The 25,577-nt window shown below is 39.6% G+C and overlaps 1 protein-coding gene across 2 annotated transcripts in view; it reads right to left on the bottom strand.

Moving 5' to 3' along the window:
• Positions 1-25,577, bottom strand: part of ITGA9 (integrin subunit alpha 9) — a 215,588-nt gene that overhangs the window by 144,077 nt on the left and 45,934 nt on the right. For both annotated transcript variants that reach the window (XM_005487011.4, XM_074541806.1), the window contains exon 15: positions 20,153-20,313. In XM_005487011.4, coding sequence (XP_005487068.1) covers positions 20,153-20,313 — 161 coding nt within the window. The remainder of the gene's footprint in view (positions 1-20,152; positions 20,314-25,577) is intronic.

Genomic DNA, 25,577 nt, shown 5'->3' with positions numbered 1-25,577 from the left:
GGATGCTTAGGTGCTTCTCCTTCACACTTTCTCTGGTAACCAATACCCAAGACATCTGACTCCTGGAGTTATCAGTCTTGTTTAGCTGCTAGTCTGCAGCAAGGCAGCCCTCACTTTACAACAGTTAATTGCCTTAAGTCACAAAGGATAAACTAAGCCTAAAATTTTTCAGTCCATTTGAAATAAAAGCCCCTACAATAGCAGGGCGGTGTGTTAGGCAACTGGTTCATTGCTAAGTTGGAGGAGTGAAGGCCAAAACCCAAAGCCCCATTTTGCTACACCTTCTTGGTCTTCAAACTTCCCCAGCTTGCCAGGCCTTGTTTTTATTATGAGATATAGCAAGGTCACAGCTTGAGGTATTAGGAGTTTTGGGCCCCTCAGTTCAATTCTTTGCTATCAACTGGGCACATAACAGCCAATCCTGATTTTTTTAGGAAAAAAATCTACATTGATAGAACTTTGTAATGGAGCTTACAAGGTTTAAGCTGTGTCTGTATTAAGCACTCAAATAGATTTGAGTGGAAAAGTCTAACAGAGGGCTCTAAATAAAGAACATGATTGAAAGCCTAATAAAAAATAAATTTACAGCACGAGGCTGATGTAGCCCAGCTGGAAGAGAACAGCACATACATGAAATGTGTGGAAGATGAGAAGAATTTTAAAGTCAACTCAAATGTGAAAGCAAATCAATGCTTCAAACTTAAAAATTATTATATCCAACTTCTGTGATTAAGTGCATTGGGCTTTGAATCTGGAGTGCTCTCTCTCTTACACCATTTGTAGTTGTGAGTAACCAATCTGTACATTTTCACCCAGCCTTTCCATACCATAATGTGTGGTGGAAAGATTTGGCAGTTTCTGCCTTTGCCCAAATACCCAAAGAAAGAGAAAAAAAAAGTGCAAGGGGAAAAAGAAAAAAACAAACTACAAATTAATTTGCAGCAGAATGACTCTAAACTCTTGAGCCAGATTCAGAGGATTAATGTTACAGTAATACAAAACTACATAAAACAAATTATAACCCTAAGTCCTGACTGTCCTGCAAAGAGCCTATGGAGCAAACAGGTATGACGACCCAAAAGCAAGACAGGAGAGCAACACAAAGATCAGAAACCAGAAGAAAAACTGTTAAGTACCTTCCCAGTTTCACACCAGATTACTGCTTTTCAGCCGAGTATTCAACTCAGATTTTTGAACTCCCAGGCCAGGGCTTCAGACATACATATCCTCTCAGGGGAACAACAACAATTTCAAGCAAAACTCTCTAGGACATGCCAAATTTGGTGGTGGTGGTGGTGTATGGGACAAGTTTTTTCAATTCTCTGGATTATTTAAGCAACAAACTGGGTGGTCAGGAGCGCCTGCCATACACTGGTGTCCTAGGATGACATTATGATGCTTGTATCCCCAGTTGTTGTTCTGTTTATGCTGGATATTATGTTCTGTAACTTCAAGACTGGCTCTGAAGAGCAAAATTTTGTTCTGTCATCAGCCTGCTCCTCAACAGCTGGCGGGACACAGAGACAGGGCAGTACATAGTGCAGCTTTTGCTTTTTGCTTTGCTTTCACTTTGCTCTCGCTCTTGCTTCTGCCCATTAGTTAGTTTAACTAAGCCTGGACTGTTTCTCTTTCTTGGGACCACTCAAACTTGCTCCGGACTGGAACCTGGGAAACATCAAGAGTTTGCACTTTGTGGCCTGCAGCAGCCATTCCCAGGGCCAGAGGGACTGATAACAGAGTGACCACTCCCAGGAGAGACTTTCTGAATTTGTCATCTTTTTCAGAGAAGTGAAAGAGTGCTGTCATCCAGTATTGTTCATTTTGTGTGCTGGGGGATGCTGTGCCTCTTAAATAAACAGGTTCTTTCCACTTGTCTCCAAGGAATCCTTCTTGAACCGGTTGTGGGGAGGGGCCGTGTGGATTTGCTTTCTGGAGAGATCCCCTTTGGATGTTTTCTCCCAGATTTGCCCTAAATCAGGACAACTGGTTAGTTGCTTGCTGCTTCACAAAGGAGATGGTGACTGCTAATGGTAGCAGCTAATAAAGCAATCCCTTCAGTTCAGACCGTATGGTTGCCTTGGAGATCAAACATAGGGATTTCTTTGCTTGAGATGGTAACTACCCAGGCATGTTTAGTACTGCATTTGTTAAACAGGGGTTGCTTGGAACATTACTCTTTTTCATGGTGGGCCCATGAAGGAACCACTGAACCCTTTGGAGTTTATTTTTATAGTGAGAAAGACCAGGCAAAGAATCAGACCAGACCTAAATTCACCCTAAGCAGTAACTTCCTATCTTTAAACATTCAATGATGAGATTTCAGTGATTCCAAAATCTCTACAACATAGAAACTGTCTAAGAGGAGAAATTATGATTATTTTACCATTTCCTGGTAAGAAGGTAACTTCATTGTGTAAAAAATAAAAATTAAAAATCAGTATTAAAACCTGAGCATTTACCTGCATCTCTTGTGTTTTTATTGACTTCCTTTTGGGGGGTAAGGGGGGAAAGGGGTTGTCTTTTCTTTCAGGGTGGGGAGGTTAATGAGGGCAGTATTGTAGTGATACTATTTCTAAAAGCTTTAATTTCTCTGAACCTCAAGATCACACTCCAGTCATTGTCTTTCACATTAACATTCTCCTTCCCTAGATGATTCACATCAGAATATTTATCACCTTAAACCATTTACAGTAGAGACATTGCAAGAGGTTAAGAGTGCAGTCTAGCATTCAAAGAGTGAAGACCACCATTTAATACAACTTTAAATACCCCATAAATTGATATGGCCCATCATCAAGCTGTGGGAGGCTTGGAGAAAATGGGGGGGACTTCACATGGCAGGATTCCCTGGGGAGTCTGTTATCTATGAGGAAATTAAGAACTACTAGAGAACTGTTTTTTTCCTCTTGTGGAGGAGTCTCCATAACATTAACAAGAAGGACTTCTCTCCCTAACTGAATTAAAGAAAGACTATTTTAGAGGTGGTAAACTGGCTGGAAATTTAAAGTTTTGTTTCTTTACATTGTCCATGGAAAAGAAAAGGTTGTGGGGGAAAGAGAAGTGTTCTGAAGGGTTTGTTTTGATTCTTACTACTTTTTTCTTTTAGTTACTGTTAATAAAAATTTCTTTATACCCTTCTAAGGTTTTGAGCCTGCTTCACCTTTCTCCTAATCCTATCTCACAGCAAGAAGTGAGTGCATTGGTGTTTAACCCTCACTAAAACCCACCACGCTCTTTGGTGCATTAGCCGAGAAATCTCAAAATCTCAAACCAAAACCACTACACCAACCTAACAAAATATTTGCATGGGAACATCTCACAAAGGGAAGAAAATCCTCAAAACATCTCCAAGGTGTGAGTTGAAACCCTGGAATAAGGCCTACCTTTCCAGTAGTCATTTTTATATCTGCTACCCTGTGTTTGAAATGCCAGGTCCATGATCCATGAGCACTGCATGACTCTCTGACATGGCCCCAACAGTAGAGGATGCTCTCTCCAGGGAAGAGGAGAGGAGCTTGAGAGTGCACAAGCCATGCAGTGCTGCAAGTGTGTGGGTCTTAGAGATGGTGGGCGGAGATGGTGCTGGCAGGTTGGTAATCACTAAGGCAACAAATTGGTCCCTCTTTGTATTCCTGATCACTGAAATCCAGGCTGCTGCAGCTCTGTAGCAATAAATTTGCCTACACCAGAAGTCACTGCTGCAGCTTATGTATTATTTTGCTTGTCTCTTGACAGCAAGACAAAAATTGTCCAGCAGTCTTCTCTCCTCTTTCCATGGCAAAGGCAACCTGGTCCTTCACAAAGGAAAACAAAACTGAGACTGAAATACATGTGCTGCAGCAAGAATGCAATTTTGCATCAAAAATGTTGTTTGCTATGGAACAGAAATGATTTTTCCTTACTGTTCATGACACATTCCTACCCACCAACCACTTTGTCACAGTACTCAGCAAAAGCCATTTCAGATTAGCACAATTCTTTCCATTGACACTTTGAATCAACCTCCCCACAGAAGCTTGTAAGAGACAAGCCTTCACATGGACAACCCATATTGCTTTACTCTTATGCAGATGTTCACCAGCTAGTTCTTTCAGCTCAACAAAATATACGACAACTCAACAAAACGGAAGTGTTTAATATAGCTGTGGTCATTGCTAAGAAGAAAAAGATGGCACTTAATTCCGACAGAGTCCAAACACAAACCTCAGATATCCCCTTGCACTAGCATTCCCATGCCATGCCATTTGCCTTTTACACTCCACTGACTGCTCTCCAAATTGTTAAACAATGACAAAAATGGCGAGAGAGTTATGCTTTTGAATTCATGTTCATATAATTTTCAATAAAGCAGGTTTTTACCCCTATGCCCACTCAATTTTCAAAATATAAGGTGTAAAATATGATAGGGTAAATAGGATAAAATATGACAAGGTAAATTTTATGGTTGTTTCAACATGAAAAAAAGTAGACCATAATAATGCTACCACTAAGCTCTTCAGTGAAAGTAATATAAACTATTTGAAACCATTTAACTAACATTTTTCACAGCTGTTGAGTTGTTTGCAGGGGCTCTGATCCAACTACTACTACAACTCTCAATAGAAGGGCTATGATGACCTGATGACCTCTCATGTGGACTGGTTGCCATCTTAAAAAAGCAGGGTGGAATACCCAGGTGTAACACAGGAACACAAGTTTGATAATTACGGCTATCCATCAGATCATATTTCAGTAAAGCTGGAGAGAATTAGGATGTAGATGTATAAAAGACTCCTGTATATTTTATCCCATGACTAGCAGACAGAAAAAAACCAGGAACACTGGACAGAGCTGTTACCAAAAAATTCAGTAAAAAAGAAAGTCCTTAATACTAATGTAACATTGAAAAGCAAGCATTCTTTTTTTGGCCAGATACACATGGGGGATAGGTCCTCCTAAAGTCATACATGCTGAGCACAGTAAAGTTTCTGTCTATATACTGTATTTTACATACATATTCATTGATGTCCCAGATTAAACACATATATTATAATATTTTCCCCAAAATCATTAACATATTTTCCCTCCCCTTTATGCGTGAGTTCTTCTGTCCTGGCGGTCTCTTTGATGGCCCCTAGTGATCAGGGACCCCAGTGTTACAGACAATCTACTAAGTTACCAGGGCAATGGGACTGGTGGACTTCCAGTTGTATTTCTTACACCATGGGCATTGTGCAGTTCCATAGGCCAGTGGTTTTTTAAGAAGAAGCATTGTGTTAACTCACCAGGTGTAGACAAATTTATCATATGGTAGCAAAATTGCACTCTGCTCACTTTAATTTCTTTTCACTCAATGAGACCTTGTATATATCCCCAAGCTGAGTTCAGATTTACAGCTAAAAAGTATGGGATTTTCTTTCATGTTATTTGACTGCAAGGGATAGGGGTTGAGTGAAAAATGGATTTTTGACTGTACCAATTTTCTATTCCAGTCCTTTGGCTAATATTCAATCTGATTCACTTAATAAACAGAATATTGAAAACAAATCAGTGTATCATTACCAACTGGGCATTTTTTCCCTCTTAACTTGTAAATAATATCAGACAACAATGGACTGGATTGAATGGGATTACTTTAGCTAAATGTTGACATCTGTAACACAAATGTCAACCTCCAATAAGTTGCTTTTGGCTTTTTTGTGAGTTAGTAAAGAGCTAGCCAATGGAGTCTTACTTGTCTTGCCCTAAAACACACATATGGAGTGGCCCAAGAGAGTCATGCACTAAAAATGTTTATTTCTTGCCACGAATTGCAAGGGCAGACAAAGGTGAAAAGTAGCAGATGAACGATGAGATGAGTATCACCCATTATGCATATCAGCCTAATGACAGTGCAGCTGACACTTTTTCTCCCAGATGACCAGTGCTGGCTTCTTATTCCTGACAATCTCAGAAAATGTCTTAAGTAAGTCATGCTATGTCCCCTTGAAGGTAGAATCAAGAGTTTCTTCCAAGGCCTAAAGCAGAATGAGGCCTTGGAGCCTCATTCCTTGACTGAGCTGGAATGAAACATGCTCAGTATCATAGCTTATTCTCTTTGCACTATTTGAGAAAGAGATTACATGGAAAAACACCACTTTCTTGTAGGCTAAAATGGAAAATTCTACCTGCTTGACAAAAGCCTGAGAGCTGCCAACTAAAAAGATCCATTTGCAAATACAACATTAAAATATCAATACACCTTTTATAAAAAAAGTCACAACTAAAAACATAGAGAAGATACCAATGTTTCAGTTACCTATAGTGTAGACAACTCACAAAATCCATCCACCCATTATCTATCTACAGAGGTAGTGTGGCAAACACCGCATCTGCCCTTTAACTGGTGGGCAGAGATGACTCCCAATGCATGTTCTTGGTCACCACTGCCTGCATAAGAAAGGCCTGGTATATTTTTGTATATGGTGACAAACACTGTTTAGTGCCACAGTACACAGCCACTGGCTGGTTGTGTTGGTTTTGCTCGGCCCTTTCTGGTACCAAGGGGCAACAGAGGTGGCTTCTGTGAGAAGCTACTGGAAGCTTCCACCATGTCCAGCAGAGCCAAGCCCTGGTGGCTCTGAGGATGGACATGCTGCTGGGCAAAGCTGGGCCAATGACAGTGATAACACATTTAAAAAGAAAATCAAACCAAAGTGGAGCACTGTTTTGTCTAGCCAGAGAAGAGGTGAGAACATATGAGGGAAACAATGTGGAGACACCAAGGTCAGTGGAGAAGGAGGGGCAGAAAGGTGGTCCAGGCACCAGAGCTGAGATGCCCCTACAGGCCATGGTGAAGACCCTGGTGAAGCAGCCGTGCCCCTGCAGCCCATGGGGGTCCATGGGGGATGCAGAGACACACCCACAGCCCATGGGGGAGGCACTCATGCTGCAGCACGTGCCTGGAGGAGGCTGTGATCCAGCGGGAGACACTGTGGAAAGAGGGGGCCCTGCATCCAGGCTGGAGCAGCCTCTCCTTGGAGGACTGCACCCTGTGGAAGAGCAACCCATATTGCAGCAGTTTTGGGGGGACTGTTCCCTGAGGGAGGCACTCACCTTGCAGCAGTTGTGGCAGGACTGCTGCTCATGAGATTGGAACCAGGTTGGAGAAGATCACGGGGAACTGTGTCCCGTGGGAAGGGACCCCACGGCACAGCAGGGGAATGACTTGCCTCCCTGAACCAAGCAGTAGAAAACCTCGGGTGACAAACTGACCAAAACCATCACATTGGCAAAAATCATGGATAAGTAAGGATCCCTTTACCCATTTCAATTGTGTTTTTAAAAGCTAGGCTTGAAAGAGATCTATTTGAGATAAGTAGGAAAGATGCATGCAAGAGCTGCAGCCATCTCTCATTTACCTCAGTGAATTCTCCTTCCTTGGATTATCCAACAGCTATTCTCAAGAAAGCAGAGCAAGAGCAGTTCAGAGAGATTATCATATGAAAGGGGTAAAGACCTGTTCCTAAATGTCCTTTTGTTCATGATGAGCACAGTAAAAATTCATGTCTTGTTAGGCATTTTTAGATGCTACTACACCAGTATTGTTTCTCCTTTCCTAGAGATGATGTCTTATAAAATTCCTTTTAAACAGGCTTTGTTTTTCAAAGCAACTTTGATTAGGGATAATTTATTTAAATTTACAGATTAAATGTACATATACATTTGTATACATAGAAAAATAACATGAGCCCCAGCATAATTCCCTCTCTCTTTGTATGAACAAATCTGCTCCAAAGTGAGAGAAAAAGAGAAAGCAGAATGCTTAGTTATACAAGTGACTAAGTTTATTCCCACTCATTACTTAGAAATCTGTGGTCTGTATCAAATGAAGGATAAGCTGAAAATGCATACTAAAAATTTGTAAATATTAGTAAAAATATTAGTATATTAGTGGAAATAATCCTAAAGAAAAAGTAGAGATTTGTTTGTACAGACATTTAATGACCCAAAGTCCTTTCCCACAGGCATGAAACTAACTTGCATATTTTGAGTTAGTTTCATACATTTGTCCAAGCTTCAGTCTTATGAGTCAAAACTTCCATAATTTCTGTTTACTGTGTACATAAAGTAATTATTTGCAGCTCACAGCTTGATGTAGTCTTGTATTGCATACCCACATGCATCCACAAAAGTAAGCTCCTGCAACACCTCAAAAGGAAAAATTTTTCTGAGGGTGGAGAATAGATCAATGGTGAGGACAAAACTGAATAAGAATATTCCATCTGTTAAAAATTGCAAGTGGTACACAAACAAGCAAAACCTGATCATACCGCTCCTTAACTATGTTATTACCAAGTACCTATGAGGGAAATTAGCACACTCACTTAAAACACTGCTGCCTATAGTTACAGAGTTTTGATACTTGTCAACTGAAGAGAAGGTTTTAAAAGAAAAGTGTTTCACAACAGAGGTATGGTAAATTCATCTGCCAAAGCCTAGAGTGAGCTGAAGGTCCAGCATCAACCAGTGAGCTCCTAGGCAGAGTTTAAGTTTCTCAGTATGCTTGCCAGATCTTGGAAATCTAAGGTAACCTCTCCAAGGATAACAAATTAAGCTCATTTTGGATAATGCTGAGCTGTTGGCAAACTGCTAGGCAACACTTGTCTCAGGGCCTACACTGATTATCCAGCCTGACACTGGAGGAAGGAATGCAGCAGAACAAGGAGCAACTTAGTAGTAGAAAAACCAACATGCTAAACTACATCTCTTTTGCTGTGAAGACTCCCAGGTATCATTCTTTCATATTTTGTCCTTTTCAAAATACATCCCAAAGCATAAACATCTGCTATTTCCCTATAGCACACATGTAACACATCTCTAAGTAGGAAAAAATCAAGCTGGAAAGGAAAATAAAGGAAGATGAGACATATATGACAATTAAAAACACATCATTAGATCCTAAATTAATTTAAACAGTCCTTGCAACTTGACGTTAGAAGCATATGACACATATATATACACAAAATTGATGGTCTTCAATTCTTCTTCACACCTACTTATTTCATTTCCTGCTTCTCAGCTGCCTCAGAACACGGCATTGCTCAGATGGCAAACACTGCAGCTGTACCAAACTATAGCACATATACATTTACATAAGCCTTTTCAAGCATTGGGCTTTTCTTTTTCTTAATAAGATATGAATTATTTCTCACCTTCTTTTTTTCTCGTTCTGACTAGAACTAATAGGACCTGCCTACAGTCTCAGAAATGCTCCTACAATGCAGCTGCAGACAAGCCAGAACTCTGAGGTACAAGAGAGGAAAACCTCTCTTAGGATGTCCAGTCTAAACTTTGCTTTCTCAAAAGATTTAGATAATACTGGGGATGTCTATTATAAGAAAACAACCCTTCAAACATTCAAACCTTACAATTTCCTTATCCACCATGGTGAGTGTCCCCCTAGCTATTTATAAGCCATAAGCACTGCCATGGTTTATATAAAGCAGTCCTTTATACAAAGGACCGTACCAACAGTGGTTCCTGATCATAACAGCTCACAAAATCCTGGACTGCTGCAATCACTCACTAAAGAGACAATTAAGTTTTAGGAAATATCAACATGAAAGCCAGATGAGTTGTTGCACTTCAATAATCCCACTGATTTTTTGGATGAAGTCCAAATGAGCTTTAATCATGTTGCTGCACCATGATTAAATTACTTAAAGGAACCCAACATCAGAGACTTGGCTATGGGATACCTTCTGTAAAGACTGTGAGGGGAACCTGTCTGATTGCATGAGAGTGCTGTGTGTGGGGAGTCAAGCAGGGCCATCCCCCTACAAGGGGGGTTTGGTGGCAGCAGAAGTCTGGAGTGGTGGGAATGTAATTGCCAGTGGCTCCTGGATGGTCAGAGGAAACTTTCCCTAATGTGACAATGACCTTGGCTTTTCAATTTTGGCATCCTTTCTAGCTCATTGAGTAAGAGCACGCAAGCCAGATTTGCAAGCCAAGTGAGAGAGCTTAGTTTCTTAAAAGAAAGGAATTTTAAAGCCTTTTCTTCAGACCATTTCCCTATACACTTTGCCTTTACTAAAACTGCTTTTTATGGCTAATAGTACATTTCACTTGCTACTATCTATATCCTAGTAGGTCAAAAATATGCAAAAGAAGGTATAAATTTATGCCAACCTGTTTTGTTACATACGTTCTTTGTTACTTGTTTCTATTTTACACTCTTTTCTTCTCACTAAAGTTATTAATGTCTGCTCCCTTTTAGTCGATCTTCCCAAATGAACAGCTGTAAGTCTGCTCATAGGATGAAAGTTACCAAGTCATGACAAGTTTAACCAGTTGTATTTTCAACTTCTTTTGTTATCTAAGAAGGAAGTAGTAAATTTAATTTACTCTCAGCTTAGATTCGTTTAGACTTTCCACTAAATTTTCACATTTCAGTCTAGAATTTAACACTAGACCTGGGCCCTTTCCCAGGCCAAAAAAAAAATTAAGAGGGGGGCAATATAAACTACTAAACTACTACAGGATTATCTCCCTTTTTGTTGTTGCATTTTGCTGTTACAGTCAGGCTATCACCCAGTTCTACCCTTATGGTATTTCGCATGTTCATACAACTCAAAGTAAAACATATTCAGGGTCTTAAAGCCCATTCATAATTGGAGATTAAAAATAACTAGAACAGCAAGATGGAAATAAACCAACTTGCATAAAAAGCATGAAAAAGTAACTCATTGTTAAGTATTTTTCAGGTTTTCACAAAGGAGATAAATGTTCACAAATATTTTCAAGGAAGACTTTTTTAAAAGAAACATCCTGTGTTACACATGAGAAATCACAAAAACCAACACATGCAACTTAGGCAGAAAATGTAGTTAATAACTTGACAATAAACCCTCAAATCAAGATTGCACATATTCCTAACATTTGACTACCTCACTGCTTTGAGGATAGCTTTCATAAGTACACTTTTTACAACTATGACCATTTTTTCCAAGCAAAAGTGACCATTGAAAGCAGGCATAGTGGTCAGTTGGTGACATAAGGTAGAAAAGGCTGTTATGAAATCAAAACAATCTAATTTGCCTAATGCATCAAATCCATAAGAGCATCTAGTATGAAGTCAGGAAACAAGCTTAAGCCTATGCCATCAGGGCAAAGATATTGTGAGCAAGGGGAAAATAATTTGAATTCCTGAAAAAATATCCATTTCAAATCTCTGGAGAACAGCTAATACAGAAAAAAAATACTACACATTACTGTAATATTAATACAAAATACTAAACATTCCCTAAAGTAAGTAGGATTCCAGAAGCCACAGAGCTCTAAGGTGAATTGACAAATAAAAAAAACAAACTAGAAGTGTATGACTAGGGATTTAAATTCTGATCACCAGCACAATCATACCAACTGTAACTACCCTGTTGCTTATGCAAGTGCTGTGGGTATGTGAGGGTGAAGGTAACTTGATAGAGTATGCACCTTTTCTCAATTTCTGGACCCTAGGAGGTCAAGACTAAATAAATTCCACACCTGAAGTTACGTAGTAAGTATCTCCTTATGAGAGAAAGGGAGAAAAGAGAGAGAAAGGGAGAAAAGACATTTTGTGCAAAAGAAGCTCTATGCTGCAACCTATTATTCCCACATTTCTTTAAACACCTTGACATGCACTTCTGGTATGAACTAGGGCACTGAATTAGCATTATGCTGTTGCCACCCAAACTAAACACAGCACAAGTAAGAGTCTTCTAGGAAGATTCTATTCCAACTAAGAGGGTGCTACAGGTTTGGAACTTACCCAGAAGCCACAGCCAGCAAAATTAATTGTTTTCTCTTTAGCTTAGAGTTTTCTATTGGAATTTGCTTTCAGTGTTTCCTCATAAAGTGCCCTGGTCATTCCTTTCTAAGGGTAGCAAAAGGAAAGGCTAATAATTTAAGGCACTCCCCAGTTTGAACAGGAGAAGGTGACCATGTGCATGTGTGTGTTGTTGGTATATGTGTGTGTGTGTGTGTGTTTGAGATTAGCGCACATTCTGATATTCTTCCATGTATTCTAAACAGGAAAACCACTAAGATAAATAAGCTGTTCTCTATTGCAGTTTTCTGCAGCAAAACTCTACCCTTAAGTGTATTGCCCTTAAATGTCAATTTGTTCCAAAGAAGCAAATAATAAACTTTCACAGCACAATTTGCCATCATGTATTTCGTTTATATAACTCTACAAAAAACACGTTAGAAAGTTTCAAAAACAGTAGTGTTGCCTTCTCTGCTACTTCTTTCCACCTGAGAAGAACTCTTCAGCTAACCAGGAGCGCCAGAGAAAGCAAAAATATTCCTATCCATCATTACCTGCCTTTTAAAATTATTTTTTCCTAGCACAAAGCAAGCTTTCATCTCTGTTCATTCACTTCCTAAACCTCTTTCAGATAAAAGTCCCATGGATCACCTCACAAATCTGTGGACTCTGGTACAAGAATCATGGAAAGGCTTGGGATGGAAGGGACATTAAAAACCATCTCATTCCAATCCCACATACCTCACAGACAGGGACCCCTTTCACTAGACCAGGTTGCTCAGGGCCCCATCCAGCCTGGCTTTGAACATTTCCAGGGACAGGGCATCCACAACTTCTTTGGCCAACCCGTTCCAGTGCATCACCAACTTCTGAATAAAGACCTTCCTAACCTCTAATCTAAACCCATTGTCTATTAGTTTAAAAAAAAGTCACTCTTTTTTATAAGTCCCCTTCAAGTCCTGGAAGGCTGCAATGATGTCTCCCTGGAGCCAAGGTGAACAACCACAAACCTTTCAGCCTGTCATTGTAGGAGAGGGTCTCTGGCCCTCTGACCAGCCTCCACCCTAAAAGTGCTATGCTCTGTTGAGGCCTAAATCTGCCTCTCCACCTCCAAAAGCTTCTATCTGCGAATGAAATCTCTTTTTGAGAAACTACAGTATCAGACAGAAATATGTCAGTGGGCAGATAGCAAAGCCAGGCATATGTCTGCGACTGAATATCTAAAAGCAGCAGTGAAGTGTCATGCTTCACTAAGAGTCTGCATGCAGTAAAAATAATTCTCAACTCTGCCAAAACTTGAGAAATGTGCTTTTTTGAGATACTCTGCTTGAAAAATAAATCATATTTCTTTGCCATTACAGAACATATCAAAGGGCTCAAGATTAAAGATTTGCACCCTTTTAGGGTTCAGCAGGGTATACTACATTTTAAAAAAAGGGAGGCAAGGCAGAATTTCATAAGTTACTGTGCTGCAAGTCTGCTAACTGAGCCTCATTCAAAATGTCATTTATTTCATTTGAGGACTACAAAATCTCTGCTTGGATTCATAAATATGATTAGCCAGGCACTTCAACAGCTACTTCACCATAGCAACCAAATTTCTGCCAGGGCCATAAACAACATATTTGGCCTTTTTCATACATAATGGCAAAAGTCAAAGAGCAACAGTGAATTTCAATAAAATCAATTACCTTGTTAAGACTTTTTTCAGATAACTGGATTTTTTTTTCAGATAATTGGATTTTATGACAGATAAGCTTTAGACAGAGCAGAAAGCATTCACAAACAACTCTCCAACTACAAAGAAGAAGATAGTCACTCACCCAGTTATATCACCTAACAATGTGAGAAGAGGGGGGAAAAAAGTAATTTATTTAAAAACCTGTGAGGATGGGCAGAGGAGGACTTCTAGACAAAACCTCTGCCTTCAGCTCACAGCTTAAACCTCCCAATGGCCTCAAGACACAAGCACTTTTGGGCTACCACACAGCTCTCAGATACACTGGCCACTAAAAAGCTCCCAAAGAGTTAACAGTACAGTATCTGATACAACTTATTTTCCCACTTGACTGCACTACAGATCTCAAAGTACTTAACTAGTTGCAGCATGGGTCCCCTTCTGAAAGGAAGGGAAGCATATCTGGCAGCTTGATTTTGGTCATATTGTGCAGGACAGTTCTTAACTGGACTATAAACTGATCCCGGAAAGATAATCTTCCTTATTCTTGGGGAGCCTTGTAAAAATCTTTGAAAAGGCCAAAGATAACTCCATGATCATTAACAGTATTTAAATCTTGATACAGGTAATGCTCAGCTCAAAGATGTCACTTACTCCTTCTGGTACTCCTAAATCCATTTAACTAAGAGGTGATGAAAACAGTTATGCACCTGACCACTGTTCTCTTGTCCATACAAGCTATGCAGGAAAAAATGCAGCTTCTCTTCTCCCTGGCTTAATTTTTAAGGTGAGACATCAGCTCTACTCAGTGCCAGACAGAATTTATCCAAAAAGAGATGATTGATCACTTTACAGAATAAGGCAACAAAAAACACTATTAATTTTTTTTTTTTTTTCAATTTGTATTTCACATTTCTTTTGCTCTGCTGGAGGGGAGGGAGGCTATCCTTATAGATAATCAGTGGGCTTTGCACAGTTTTGGAAAATAGAACTCTTCTGGAAAGCATGCTTCTTGTAAATAAACCCCTGTCCATGCTTCATGATCACCCCACCTATCGCGCAGCCTTTAAAGACTACACATGTTATGATTGCATGTGGCTGGGCCTAGCAGTTTCTCCAGTTAGCTCTGTGAAAGTTACATAAACAACCAAAATGAACAAACCTAAAGGCATCAACTCTGCTCTTAGTACTGAATCTCACCACACTTATCATTCCTGGTAAAACTACAGAGCAGCTTTATCTTGTAGTGATGATAAACTTTTTATTACAGGTTTGAACAGTTCAGTATCCTCTTTGTCTACCAAGTGGTCCAAACCCTGTAAAATTCTAGATAATCATGACCAAGTTTTCATTGTTGTTGTTGCTGGAAAAGCAGTCTCTGCTTCAAGTGTTATCTCTATCCTGTAATGCTACCAACTAAACCTTTACATAGAGATATTAATTCACAGGCAGGCAACTCTCAGAAGAAAGTATATGATCAAGGTCATCAAGGTCAATGTCTACATCTGATGTGACTGAGATAAAATGCTTTGTTAGGCAATCTCTATAAAAAAGCTCGGGTACTATGAATCAAAAAGAAAAGACTTCAATACATGCAACCCCCCTCATATGAGATCAAACAGCTATAGAGGGAGAAACAAACATGGCCACAGACCCTGACTGAAATAGACGAGCAGCACTAGATTGTTTGTGTGATGTCAGCAGCTCAGAGTATCTTTAAAAGCAAGTGACGCATGGCAAACAAAGACCAGAAACATACCCATAAAAATGCAAAATTTTGGCTACAGGACTCAGCAATGAATAAAGCACAATTGAGCAATATCTGTTGAAAAGTGTTTTTTCCCAAACCTGTCCATACAAACATTAGTTCTTCATTGACACAATTATTATGCAAAGGCTGTTACTTCTCAGCCCCACCCTTCCCATAAGCTATGTCTGGATCCATTCAGAATTAATATTATGACTTACATGAAACTGCTTAAAGTAACCAAGAACAAGATCTCTGAAAAATATAAATGCTGTGTCTAGTTTAGTTGTGTGCCAGTACTGCTGATGGTGTCTGCAGCTATTATAGCACACACTCTGTACACAGACAACAGTGACTGGTAGCAATAAGCAGCCCAGCTGGCTGCCCTACAGTGGGGTAAGAAACCAGATGGTGGTTCTTTAATAAATGCAGAAATTCTTGAAGGGGCTTTCAGTGTGATCACCCTTACACCTTTGTGATAAATCAAGGAAGATGTGTTTTGATCCTGCATAAATCTGCAGGCACCATGTCCTTTGGTATCTCAGTAAAATTCTCATCCTATACACTAATACAGCTATCCTAAATATTAGGAAAGCCCACATAACCAGGAGACAACCAAGGCAGTTATTGGAAAAGGGAAACAATGTTTCCTCAGAGTCACTACCTTACTCACAGCACATCCTAAGCCCATTGCCCTAATCTTCTGAACACCATCAAATGAGTGCAGTTGCCATGAGAAAATTCTACATTTCAGCTGCACACCCAGATATTAAGGAGACACTTCTAAAGCCTCCAAATCCATTTGTTTTCTTAGTCTTCTCTAATTCCATTCCATTTTGCAAACTCTGCTTCTTTTCTTCTTGGTATCACATTCCATTTTCCCACCATTCCTTATATCAAAAAACTCAAATCCTTTTACAAAAGAAAGGGGGGAAAAGCTAATCAAATTTAAACTTTGCATCCCTGTACTCCAGCAAAACTGAAAGACAGTTTTCACAGGAGGCACTGATCTGCTCTTTATCGCCATTGAAGGAGAGATGATCTTTAGCAGCAGCACCATCATCCCCACAGAGCTGGAAGAAGAATGGTCCAGCAGTGAAGCACCTTCTAAGAGCCACAAGGGATCAGTTATGTATTGACACGAGAAAGCTTGGGGTGCTCCCAAACTTCTCAACTAACAGCCATGTTCTACTCAATGTATCAGTCAAACCTTCAAAAGTTGTTTAAATTTAAACAATACAGCTTTTGGAGATGACACTTGAGTTTCTGTCAGTATTGGTTTTATTACCAATGTATACTAAAGAAAGTTTCTTAACTAGTAATCATCAAAAGGTTCTATTGAGGATAGGCAATTTTAAAAGAAAAGCATAAAAGAGTCATAAAACCATATCACTCCTCTACAACTCTATGCCCACTACAAAACCATACGTAAGGCATTTCGAAGTCCTAAAGTGTTTCAATTTAATTCTCTGTTCTCAACCAGAAACCATGTTTTCTCATTAACTACCACAGCTCTAGCAACTTGACCTGTAATTTGATACCCTGCCCTGTACAAGATGAAGATCCCAGCTACATGTATCCTACAAACATTCTGAAATCCAGAGATTAGTCACAGAGATAAGAGGAAATACAGACTTCAATAGTCAAATTCAGTAGCAGCAATAAGAAAAGTAGCTACTGTCCTGAAAGGGAATCACAAATAGGAAATGAGTCATGCTCAAAACATGAACACTTATCAATTGTAAAAAAACTAAATGTTAGTTCATTTGCAGACTCTTTTAGCGCTCAGTTTTGCTGGGGTTTCTTGAGATCAAATCTATCAAAAAATGCAGGCACTTGGTAGAGATCTTTTTTTTTCAGTGGCTTTTCTCAGTCCTTCCATTTTGTGCCTTCAACATACTAGAATTACATGTTGATAAAACAGTATCATCCAGCAAGGCCTGGAACAGGCTTTCATTTAACTAACTTAACCCACAGAGTTCTGCCATGCCCCATTTGGACTGGAGACCCTGTGTACCTTGCAGAGTCAGTCAAGTTAGCACAAGGTGACACACAAGTCCACACAATTTCTCTATCCTTCATTATAGGCAGTCCAGAATTGACATTGTTAAGCTACTTAGATCCCTTTGTGACCAGTGACACAAATAAACAATAATAAAGGGAATGTATTAAGGATGCAACTACAAACAACTCAATTTGCCATGCTGGAAAATTCGTCAGACATACAGTAAATAAAAGGAAAACAGGAAGCCTAAATGAAATATTTGTATAGTTTAGGCCCACATATTTTTAATCACCCATTCCATCACAAATATATGCAATTAAGGAGAGCTCTGGTTGGAGTTTGTGGAGGGGTTTTTTGTTTGGTTTTTCAGGGGGTATGTTTTCTTAGCTATTACTTAAGGATAGCAGTGATCACGACCCCATTTCCACTCCTTCAGAGTGTGCAGGGCTCTCTTTGAGGCTTCTAACATCATGTGTCTTGTGGATTACACCATCTTTTTCAGAAAAGCACAGGGATTATCTTCCTCCACTGCTTTTCATTCTCCCTTACAAGATTTCCTGTTATTCTTCGAACAGTGAAAAATGGCTGCTTATATCACATTGAAAACCAGGAGCCTTGTTTGTTAACCAGCTATTTTGCTTTAAGTTGATGGTATTTTTTTAGACACGTTTAAATGTTTCTCTTGACTATAAAAATCCAATTTCTCAAGAATTTTCCAGAAGAACAGTTTTTACCTTTGAATTTCCAAAATTAGCTAGAAATGTCACAAAAATGTAAAGAGTTTCTTGGGCATATATAGCTCTTTAATGAATTCTGTGTAGTATCCAAAAACTACAAGAGCTATTATGAAAGAAATCATTATGGGGTTAAGATAGGCACATGGCTCCTTTTGATCCAAACTCAACAAATTGAAATCTAATCAGATGTGTTCATTGGAGAAAGACCAGGATTACTAAATTCACTGATACATTTTGTAAGTAAAGGTAATCTTATAGGCCTACATTTTCTTTAACAAGCTTTTCTACAGCAGACAGCAATGGTTGTTCCAGAAACTAAAAAAAATGTGGAAGATATGTAGTTTCTTCACAGAGATTCACACAATTTAACAGGACAGCATTTCCTCTTTGGTTCCCTTATTTATTTTATTTTCTCTCAACAGCCATGCACAAAATGTTGATAGAGTTAAAGGATTAATTTTATCTCCCATTCTCAGAGGTTTTAGGTACAAAAAAGCTTCCTGGAAAAGTTTATACATTTAGAAAAAGCTGGATGTGCTGTATTCTCAAAACAAGAGAGTACCAAGTGTTTTCCATCAAATTTAGGTCAAACTCATGTATGGGAAGAAGTCCTTCTGTAAGGACTGGTGATGAAGATTAGTGTTTGTAAGACATGTGTGGTTTAAAAGATAAATGTCCATCCTATATAATCTTAAAATCCATTCTATACATTTTTAGTGTAGAAGAAAATTGTGCTGACTCCGAAAATAGCACCTGGGTGGCATTTCTTTAACGCCTGCCAAATTAGGATAACTACAGTCCTAGCAAGCTCTAGATAAAGAGTTTGTCACAGGAAAAACAGACCCTTTCTAAGCCTGGAAAGCACTCTTTGTATCCCTAGGACTATGATGCATGTGGAATTAAGCTATCCCACTGCTGCTTTCAAGCCCAGATGAAATTCACAGGATTCTTCAAATCCAAGAGCCCAATTATTTCATTGCAGGCCTATCGTTATCCTGCCATCCCCATGCAGATTGTATTACTAGTCTTTTGTGCTGTCAGACCTTAAACAAAATTAAACACTAAACCTGCTGTTCCTAATAAAACAATATGTTGTCTCCTTGGGAATAATACCTGTAGCAACAAACCAAGGCAAAAGGAGAAAGAAATGAAATAAAAGAGAGAAAAAGAGAGGGAGGCAGGGAGGGAGGCAGGGAGGGAGGAAGTGGCGGAAGGAAGTGGCGGAAGGAAGGAAGGAAGGAAGTGGCGGAAGGAAGGAAGTGGCGGAAGGAAGGAAGGAAGTGGCGGAAGGAAGTGGCGGAAGGAAGGAAGTGGCGGAAGGAAGTGGCGGAAGGAAGGAAGTGGCGGAAGGAAGTGGCGGAAGGAAGTGGCGGAAGGAAGTGGCGGAAGGAAGTGGCGGAAGGAAGTGGCGGAAGGAAGTGGCGGAAGGAAGTGGCGGAAGGAAGGAAGGAAGGAAGGAAGGAAGGAAGGAAGGAAGGAAGGAAGGAAGGAAGGAAGGAAGGAAGGAAGGAAGGAAGGAAGGAAGGAAGGAAGGAAGGAAGGAAGGAAGGAAGGAAGGAAGGAAGGAAGGGGAGGAAGGAAGGAAGTGGAGGAAGGAAGGAAGTGGCGGAAGGAAGTGGCGGAAGGAAGGAAGTGGCGGAAGGAAGGAAGTGGCGGAAGGAAGTGGCGGAAGGAAGTGGCGGAAGGAAGGAAGTGGCGGAAGGAAGGAAGTGGCGGAAGGAAGGAAGTGGCGGAAGGAAGGAAGGAAGGAAGGAAGGAAGGAAGGAAGGAAGGAAGGAAGGAAGGAAGGAAGGAAGGAAGGAAGGAAGGAAGGAAGGAAGGAAGGAAGGAAGGAAGGAAGGAAGGAAGGAAGTGGCGGAAGGAAGGAAGTGGCGGAAGTGGCGGAAGTGGCGGAAGTGGCGGAAGTGGCGGAAGGAAGGAAGGAAGGAAGGAAGGAAGGAAGGAAGGAAGGAAGGATTAGAGAAAGAGAGAGAAAGAGAAAAAGAGAGAAAGAGAGAAAGACCTGCCTGACCAAACATAAAAAAATGTATTTTCCTGGCAGCAGGTCTTGAAGGTACTCAGACTCACAAATCATGCCAAGCATGAAGAGCTGAACTTCTACCTATCAGGAAATCAAACATCTGAAACCAAAGCAGCACCACTTTGATTGGTTGAATAACTTTTTTAAAAGAGTGGAATGTAGTAAAGCCAAAGTAAGGAAGGACATGAATGAACTGACCTTGACATATGCTAGGTAATGCTCGCACTTTTCCTGCATGAATGACAGTTGTAACTTCTCTGTAATCTGTCCTGCTGTCTCTCCAGAAGTCACAAAATAAACTCTGGGTTGCTGGCCCTTTTCCTTCTTTGCCACATCAGCAGTCAAGTTATAATTCAAACCTGTTTTAAAAAGGAAGAGGAAGAAAACAAAGGATGACAGTGAACAACAGTCATTTTCCAGCCACCTATCAATGGAACGTGTTGCCTCCAGGGCATCTGTGCAACCCTTGAGGGCCCTCAATCAATCACTAAGTTCCCTGCAGCTGCAGAAAATCAGATCCAATTACAAACATATTCCCACATTTAATATGCAATATATGTTATGAAATAATTCATGCTTAAAGAAAGAATGTATTTTATAAGATTGTAAACTCCAAACGAGTCTTGACCACAAGCAGCCCAGAGGCAGATGTCTTCTTCAGAATCTCAAAACTCCTGAAGGCAGCAGGAGAACAATACACCATTTACTAATGAACAGACATGGCCAGCGCGATGATTGCCGCTATCCCAACACCCAAGGACAATCACCACCCAACTGATACCGTGGATCAAGATAGCAGAAGTCACCAGAAAGATACATCTAAATACTCGACTTCCCCTGACACACACGATCAACACCGGCCACTGCTCAGGAAACAGTGATTACCCAGCTCTGCACAGTGAAAGAAACTTTCATGCATATGCAGAGTTACAAAAGAAATAGGGGCACCTCTGCCTCAGGCATAAAAAACTGTATAAAACAGGTTTTTATAAACAGAGGGAGATCTGATGGGATACAGGTTGGATCCAGGTTCACCCAGCGCCGATCCCTGGCTCAACGCTGCCTCTTTGGCTGTGGGCTTTTGAGGATTGTATTTTGGTAGCGGAAAAACAAAAACTTTTTGCATTTTGATAATCTGGCTTTTCAATTGATCATTTATAACAATATAGCTATTATTCCCACCCCATCCTTTCCCGTAGGAAATTATGTGTAATAATGCATCTAGAAACATATACTTATAGAAACTATACATATAGAAAAGAAACCCCAAAAAACAAACAAACAAAAGAAAAAATCCCTCCAAAACCCCAGATGTTTAAAGTGTGTTTCTGACAGAAAAAGCAAAAAACACGAACAGCAGCAACCTCAAACCTTCTAAAACAGCCCAAATCATGCAAATGTCAACCAGGATGTGGCACTTCCTAACAATTATTTTCTTTATTTTCAGGCATCTTAGCAATGAATCTTAGCATTCACACCATATACTTAGCCCCCCACAACTTTGTTGCTTCCAAAAAGCAACCTGGAGCAGTGGGTGGTTAGGGTGATAACTGGCCAAACTTATCACTGCTGGTTGTGTAAGTTCTTCCTGCTCACTCCAGTAGGAGATCGTAAGACAAGTTTTCACTAGCAAATTAAATCTTCCAATAATGCCTTCAAACATTTGCCTAGCAGCTCTGAATTTTCTCTTTTTCTACTGAGGATCTAGCCGCCCAACTTCACACAATGAAAATAAAACTCTGGCATGAATTTGATGAGCTCAGAAGAAGGGTTCAATTCTTCTACTGAGTATTTATTTTTCATAACTTAAGTTAAATGCCTAAAAGCTTTGATAATGGCTCCCTCTGAGAAATTTTTGCTCGTATCTTCAAGATGGCCACTACCCAGCAGACCAGGTGAACTATTCCAGCCAGTAAGAGATGCACCACGTAAATGGCAGCAGGCATTTTATAATGGATTTTCATCCTAAACAGCATATATATAGTTATGATGCAAGAGTCATCCCACAGGACTGAAAGCACCCCTGAAGCAGTGAGGAGTGAGAAGAGATCAGGCCATGGCCACAAGCTAAAAAACATGAAACACAGCTGGCTGTTGATGGATGGGTGGCACTCTCTGAACCACTTGGAATATCCCTTCCTCCCCCACTAAGATAATGACAAAGCACACAGACAGCAGGAGGCAAATGCTCCTCAGGAATAAGCACATCTGTAAATGCTTGCTAAACTCCTAGCTATAGTACTGATTTGCCAGGGGGTAAGTGGGAGGAACCACATGAAAACAATGAAGAACTAACTAAATAATTACACAAAATCATTGGAAAATTAATGTGTTTCTTTGATGTCTCTGACAGTAATTATGAGAAGAAAATGGTTCATGAACTTTGCTTGCAAAGAAAATTCTTATGTAATGGAAGCATTAAAAAAAGCCCTAGCAAATGAGAACATATAGGACATTCTCTCCATTCCCTTCCAAAAAGCTTTCTTTTTCCCAGTGCTTCCCACCTTGTTTTGAATCCTCTCTCATAGTGTTTTCATTGGGTCTAAGTAGGGAGCGATCCACACTGCTCCATACACTGAACAGCACACCCCTGCAGCACAACTGCTTCTGAGGCATTCTGAGGGTAGCACTGACTCATGCCTGCCTCCAAACAGACTGGAAAAATGAGAGACAGACAGAAATAATACCCCTGCACCAAACTATAGCTTCACACAGCTTAGAAGATGAGAGTCTACTTTTTAAAAGTTTGTAATAAGGGATGTTTCTTCATTCCTAGGAACATGTTTAAACAGTGAAAATATCAAACAGCCTATTATCCTACACTAAATCTTGTCAATCTTTCAGGCAATAGTATTAGGGACATTGGGACTACCCTAGATATGGATCAACACACAAGCAATGTACATCTGAAATGAACAGTAGAGAAGAAAATTTGGAGCAATTTCTAAAATATCTATCTGCCTAACTCTAGTCAAATGATCAAAACCATTCATTTTCATTGCCACTAAAATTCATCTAATTGTCAGACTGGGACTATTACTACTGTTGTTATTATTGTAGAGGAAATTATCTAGAGTGTTGTCAGAGACTGAAATAGTTCATGCCTCAAACACTGATAGAAAATTTTGCTCATAATAGCAAAACTGTATAGAGAAGCCAATGAAGCTCATTCCTCCCTAAAGATGCTTTTCAGGGGGACCATCAACACCAAGAAGACCAGCTGGAGAGAATCAATGAAACATCATTGTGTGATAGATGAGTAATGTGATGGTTGAGTCTCACAATTAGAGGGCAAATATTATGTTTATGTTAAGAGAAGTTTTAAAGATTTATAGTTAAGTTTCACCCCCCACCCCTTGCATTCTTATAACAGGATGGCCTGGGTAGGTGGAGCATTTGGGAGGGTCAGCTTATTACTATGGCAACACCTGTCCTTCAATTAAGATCTAAAAAAGTGATCTCCACCACTGGACAGCAAAGAAGGAGTAAATGGACAGAAGGCTAAAGGGTTAAAAGGTGGAACATCCATTGTGTGGATGAGCACATGGTGGGAAAAAATCCTTTGCTCCCAGCACTGTATCATTTTCTCTATTCAGTCTTCTCTTTTATTTTTTTGATAAGGTTTTAAAAAACCTTTTTAAATTTTTGGAAGTGAGTATCATTTCTCACAATTGTGATCCACAGATGGTGATATCTTCTTTATTTTGTCTCTGTCACTCTCTTTCTGTTCCCCCCACCTATTTTCCATTTCTTTCTTTCCTTCCCTCTCTCTCTCTCATATTTACTATCAAAGAAAATCCATACTATTGACTTTGACATATGGTCTTGTTTGCACCTTAATTTAGGCAGAAGTATTTCTAATAACGTTAATAACTGGATCTTGACATTTAGTCGGCGTAGTCAGCAGGATTAATGTTCTCTGACCCAAAGTGTCTTTCACAATAGTATTGTCTCCTCTTACAAAATTATTTCATATACTTCCTTCTGTAGTTAATCTTAGAAATCTAAACACTACTTCTCTTAAGGAGCTATGAGGATTGTTAGGATTCCATCCGTAGGAATTCACAGCACACGAACCAACTTCCTTTGAGAGGTTGTGGAGACTGTGGTTTCTTCTGGAGGCTTAGAAATTTGAAAGTATCTTTCCCTGAAGGAATTGTGGAAATTATGGTAAACTGACTTGTCTACGTGGTGTTTTGTGCGGAGCCAGAAGTTCCTGTTTGGTGGGGACTAATGCCCCTGTACTTTTTGTGTATTTTGTTGTGAAGAGCCAGAATTGACAGGTTCTAGCCCTTGAAGCCAATTCTGCAGCTCCTATCTTGTGTAGAACACCCCCCATAAGTCTGTGGTTTGTCATGGAGAACTAGAAGCACGCAGGTTTTAATCCTGAGGCCAGTCCTGCAGCTACTGCCTTGGGAGGATGGTTTAGTCCCTTTGCAGGTTTAGGTATTTATGATGCAGCTTCCTCTGTGGGGGTGGTAGGAAAACTTTATGGGAAAATGTTTTGTTGTCTTTCCTTAGTTAATCTGTTAGCAACCTCTCAAACCCTGGGGTGGACATAGTGAGAAAAAAAAAAAAAAAAAAAAAAAAAAAAAAAAAAAAAAAAAAAAAAACTTGAGATAGGGAGCAATTGGTTACTAAAAAGATGATATATTATTAAAAAAGACTTTCAGCAGTGGCATTCCTTGCCACCAAATTCAATCATGACCAAAAGCAAAATCACTGGAATAAAAGAAGCTAACTCATAAGGCTGACTGCACTAAGGCAAAAAGCAGAAGCCTATTAATACCCTGAAAAAAAAGGTAACTCAGATGCCAGAACCACTCCCTAATTCACAGATTGCAATTAAAGCAGTCTTACCTCCTCCATTGAACATGAAATCAGTTGGAGGAGACCTCACTGAAAAACTGTGGGAAACAACAGAAGTGGTGCAACAAGCACTTCATAGAATAAAAGCTAAAACTTCACCTAAAAAAGTTAATGCAATCAGCAACTTGTTTCATTCTGGTATATTTTGCCAGGGAAGTTTATTTCTTTTCTTTTTTACTAGGAAGCTCACACATCCCCACACTGAAAATAAGGAAAACAGTTTGGGAGCAGAGAAACTGCAAACAAGCATATTCACTTTCTTTTTATAGGAACCTACCAACACATGACATGGAGCTGCATGAAAATCAATGAAATTTAAAGTGTCACCATAATTGTTTGCATTTTCAGTTTGGTAATGTTTGTACTTTGTATTTTTATTGCAAGTGGCTTGCAGGGGCATCAAATATTAGTTAAAGTATTCTACATAAGTTTGTTTTCTTTTTGCTGAAAAATGTCTGGGAAAAGGTCTTATGAATGTATAATTTGTCTCAACCAATTTTATCCTGAGAGTTGGTATAAAAATTTATACATATTTGAAATCACACAAATATGTATTAACTGCCCCAGTTATGCCTCAGAGGGCTTTAAAATTATTATGATTTCGCTAAATTTTTCTGATTTACTAAGTAGAGAATTTTAAAAAATCTTAAAACACAAAAAAATGTCTCTTAAGAATTTATTGAATCCCACTTCCTAAACCTGAAGGGGTAGCCCTGGACTGCAAAAAGGATGTGAATAAAATACAAGAAAGCCT

The sequence above is a fragment of the Zonotrichia albicollis genome, chromosome 1 (genome assembly GCF_047830755.1).
Source record: "Zonotrichia albicollis isolate bZonAlb1 chromosome 1, bZonAlb1.hap1, whole genome shotgun sequence".
In the NCBI taxonomy this organism is placed as follows: Eukaryota; Metazoa; Chordata; class Aves; order Passeriformes; family Passerellidae; genus Zonotrichia; species Zonotrichia albicollis.
The sequence above is the reverse complement of the archived record's forward strand: the minus strand, read 5'-3'. Positions and strand labels throughout refer to the sequence as shown.